Below are 4,290 nucleotides of genomic sequence, written 5' to 3'. Positions count from 1 at the left end.
AGGCCACAGTTAATCAGTCTCTGATCTAAAGGAACATTGTGTTATTTTTCTTAGAAAATAATTCTGTGATTCTTCAATGCTTCTAAAGCCTCGTTGATCTTCCCTCTCAGACACTTCCCAAATACCGCCTCCCCACCTCTAATTATGAAAGAAAGACCAGTGATGATATGATGGGCTAATTATCTCTGGAGCAGTGATAGACAAAGCAGCGTGTTAAAGTGGAGGGACTTTGGATTTATACCTAGATTTGAGCCCTGACTCTGCCAGCTGTGTGATCTTACACATTGTGCACAACCTCTCTGAGCCTCCCTTTGTGCCAGGGCCAAAGGAGATAATAGGTGCAACTTTACAGAATTTTTGTGAGGATTAATGTTTGTAAGGCACCCAGCCTAATGACTGGCATGGAACAGGAACTCAATAAATAGTTATTAACCCACATTAGCTCTATAAATAGCAGTCAGACAGGACAGACCCAGCCTGAATGAAGAGAATTCCATTGTGATTCCAGCCTTCAGGCCAGTCCTGAGAAGCAGCAGGGATCACTTTAACATACATGAGGCTGGATAAGAAGGCAACACTAAGTTTGAAGACACTGCTGCAGGACAGATTTGTATCAAGTGCCTCTGATTAATTATTTATTAGGCAGCCCCACTGTACCAAATCCACTTGGCTGTTGGTGGTTTGGGAACATGGTCGCACGCTTTCATTGAAGTAATAAGATCCTGCTCTTCATCCACAGGCTCAACAGCTGGTGAGTGGGAGAGCCTTGTATAAACAGCCTCCTCTGAGTTCATTCTTCCGGGCTCATGGGACCAGTCACCTTTTCTTCAACTGAAAAATAAACACATCGAGAAAATGAATGCTTCACTCCTAGGGGAATACGACATAATGAGAAGCAATCAATAACAAAAAATAGCATGGGATCATCTTTAGAGAAGACACTGTGAAATATAAGAAGGCTAAACATACACACAGATTAACAGACAAGAAAGATAACTAAGTGTCTGGGTTCAAATCCCTTTAGTCGTTGTGGGCAAGTTATTTAACTTCTGTGCCTGCATTTCCCCATGTATAAAATGAAGATAATCATGGTATGTTCCTTTATGGTGCTTGGGAGAATTAAATACATTAATAAATATAAAATGCTTAGAACAGTGCCTGACACATAATTATGAATTCTGGATTAGTGTTTGCCATTATTGGTGTCAGTATTATTCTTTGACAAAGGCGTTTTTAGAGTAGCTTAACGACCAATTCAAACAAACACTTAATGAATCAAATTCAAAATTAATATGAAAAATCTGATTCTATGGTACTCTCAAAGACCCAAACCTGAAGTTCAAATGAAACTAGATTTTTCATCCTTGTGACTCAGCAGTGGAACAGGTCAGACCAGGATAATGGATATTTCCATAGTTCTCTTCAATTCAAGAAAGAGATGGAGTAAATGTCCCAAAGCTGACAACTATACTGTGGTTTGCAAAAGGCTATTCTAAGTCTTAGGAGGTACACATTGAAGTTGTTAGGATTAAAGGGCCATGCTCTGTGCAACTTGTTCTCAGATAGTTCAAAAATATTAGATGTACATACATTCATATATATTCACACCCATATACACACAGATCATATATATGTGTATACACACACACACACAGAGAAATGTTTAATAATAAGTGTAACAAGAGTCTAAGTTTTTCCGTGTAGTATTCTTGTTCTTACAGCTTTTTTGTAAGTTTGAAATCATTTCCAAATAAAAAGTTAAAAAAAAAAACAAACATTAAGATGGGTTAAAAGTCACGAAGAAGCATTTTCTCAAGTTTGACTGTCAAACGAACATGGGGCCACTGCAGGGCATGAAAAGGTAACAAGACAGAGTCCTGACAAGATGCCAGGAGAGTCTGGACTTGGAACAAGGGTATATAAAGTAGTTCTTTATTCAAATACCTAATGGAGCGGGGTAAGATCACCTGATACACCCATCTTCACCATAGGCTTTGCTTGTCCCCAGGTGCCTAAAACAGGTTGTATGTGACACTAAGGATAACATTGCTTGATACCTTTGCCATAAGTTTAATTTTAGGGTTTTAGAATTGAGACTTTCATTCACATGCCCATTATTGCCTTTTTGCTGACCCCTCTGCTTCAATGTCTCCCCAACTTCAATCCATTTTGCAAACCACTTATAGAATAAATCCCTAAATTGTTTCTTTCACTACATCAGTTCCTTGCTCAAGAAATTACAATTCGTATTTTCCACAACACTTTTTCTAAACTTTCCTGTCTAATTAATTCCTGTCTAATTAATGTTTTATGATTTTACATATTTTGCCTTAACAGTTTCAACTTTCATGGTTAGAATCCATGATTAGACTGATAACTGATAAAGGTAGATGCTTGGTTAGTCATGTGGCCTGAATGCTAGGCATATGCCAAAGTGTGATTTTTCTAAGATTGAGATAAAAGTTCTTTCCTCCAATTTTTTTATTTAAACAAACTTTTAAATTTGAGAATAGTTTTAGGTTTACAGAAAAGTTTGCAAAGATAATACAGAAAGGTCCCACACACCCCACATCTAGTTTCCCCTATTGTTAACATCTTTCATCACTATAGTACATTTGTCAAAATTAATGAACCCACATTACACGTAGTTATTAACTAAACTCCATACTTTATTCAGATTTCATTTATTTCCCCTAACGTTCTTTTCTATCCTAGGATTCCATCCAGAAGACCACATTACATTTAGCTTTCCTCTCATTTTTAAAATTTAAAGTACTATTTAAAAAGTCAAATGTAATTAAAGTGTTTAGTCTCCATTCCCCTCAATAGAAAGAAGTTATCTGCATAACAAAAACCCTTCCTGTTCTCTTACCTGCCCCAAAGATGTCCCAGCCCCAAATAATCCTTTCTTTTCATTTGTTAATAACTTCCTTGCCTCACTCTTCTTCCTATAAAAACCTTCCCTTTCATACAACTCCTAAGGGTGCCTTTCTAGTTGCTAAGATGGGGTGCTGCCCGATTAATGAATTGTTTAATAAAGCCAATTAGATCTCCTAATTTTCTTGGTTGAATTTTATTTTTTAATATCCTTGTCAGAGAATACCCCTCGAGTTGTCTGCTGGAGATGAGAAGGGGCAGTTGCCTGACTTCACAGAATAGATGATAGTGTCTGACAAACTTAATTTAAAAATATACCTTAAAAATTTTAATTATAACGAATACAATGAAATGCACAAATCTTAAGCATACATGGCTAATGAATTTTTACACATGTATGTACCCATGTGACATCATTCAGATCGACATATAGATTATTCCCAGCACCCAAGACTCCCTCACTCCCCCTTCTCAGCCAAAGCACTCCCTAGCGTATCCACTACTCTGATCTCTTTTACTATAGATTAGTTGTGCCTTTTCTTAAACTTGATTTAAATGGAATTACACTGTGTGTACTCATTTGTGTCTAGCTTTTTGTTCAACATTATATCTGTGATATTTATTCATGTCATTTTGGGTTAGCTATAATTCACTTTTTTTCCAGTTCTGTGTAGTATGCCATTGTATGAATATACCACAGTTTATCATGTTTCCAGTTTTTCAGCTCTTAACAAACAAGCCTTCCATGAACATCACTGGACATATCTTTTGGTTCACGTATGCATGCATTTCTGTTGAGTACATACTCAGGAGTGGACTTGCTGGATCTTAGGACATATATTTATTTTTAGCTTTAACAATACAGCCAAACGAGTTTCTAGTGTGCTTGTCCTGATTTATTTTCCCATGAGCAGTGTATGAGAGCTCCAGTTGCTCTACAACCTAGCCAACACCTTGTATTTTAGCCATTCTGGTGGTTGGGTAGTAGTATTTCATTATGATTTTAATATACATGCCCCTGACGACTGAAGATATGAAGATCTGTTATGGCGAGAACGATTCTGAGACCCACGGAGCCAATTGAGATTAATTATGAGCCTTTATTAGCCGGCCGGCGACTGACTCTCTACCACGCAGGGCTAGAGGAGATCAGCCCCCAGCTTTCAGAGCAGGCAGCTGATAAAGCTCAAGACCATATCCTGGTGGTCCCCTGAACAAGCCAGCAGATTACAGAAGTGGAAGTTGGCTTTTAGCATATCTTTGCCCAGAACAACACCCTTAATTAACAAGTAAATGGATTACAGAAGCAGACATTGGCCATCTACATATTTTATACAATACACTTCCTAAACCACACACAAGCAAGTAGGACAACTTCTGATATCTAAAGATATTTCTTCCCAAAGCTGACTT

The 4,290-nt window shown here is 37.5% G+C and overlaps 1 protein-coding gene across 1 annotated transcript in view; it reads right to left on the bottom strand.

The window, feature by feature from the left end:
- Window positions 1–613: 613 nt before the first annotated feature.
- The window catches only part of SLC44A1 (solute carrier family 44 member 1), a 116,582-nt gene continuing 112,905 nt past the window's right edge, over window positions 614–4,290 (bottom strand). The window contains exon 15 of the mRNA XM_006906071.3: window positions 614–831. Coding sequence (XP_006906133.1) covers window positions 817–831 — 15 coding nt within the window. The 3' untranslated portion in view covers window positions 614–816. The remainder of the gene's footprint in view (window positions 832–4,290) is intronic.

This window comes from Pteropus alecto, unplaced genomic scaffold (genome assembly GCF_000325575.1).
Source record: "Pteropus alecto unplaced genomic scaffold, ASM32557v1 scaffold111, whole genome shotgun sequence".
In the NCBI taxonomy this organism is placed as follows: domain Eukaryota; kingdom Metazoa; phylum Chordata; class Mammalia; order Chiroptera; family Pteropodidae; genus Pteropus; species Pteropus alecto.
Note: the sequence above shows the minus strand (reverse complement) of the source record. Positions and strands in the feature narration are given on the sequence as shown.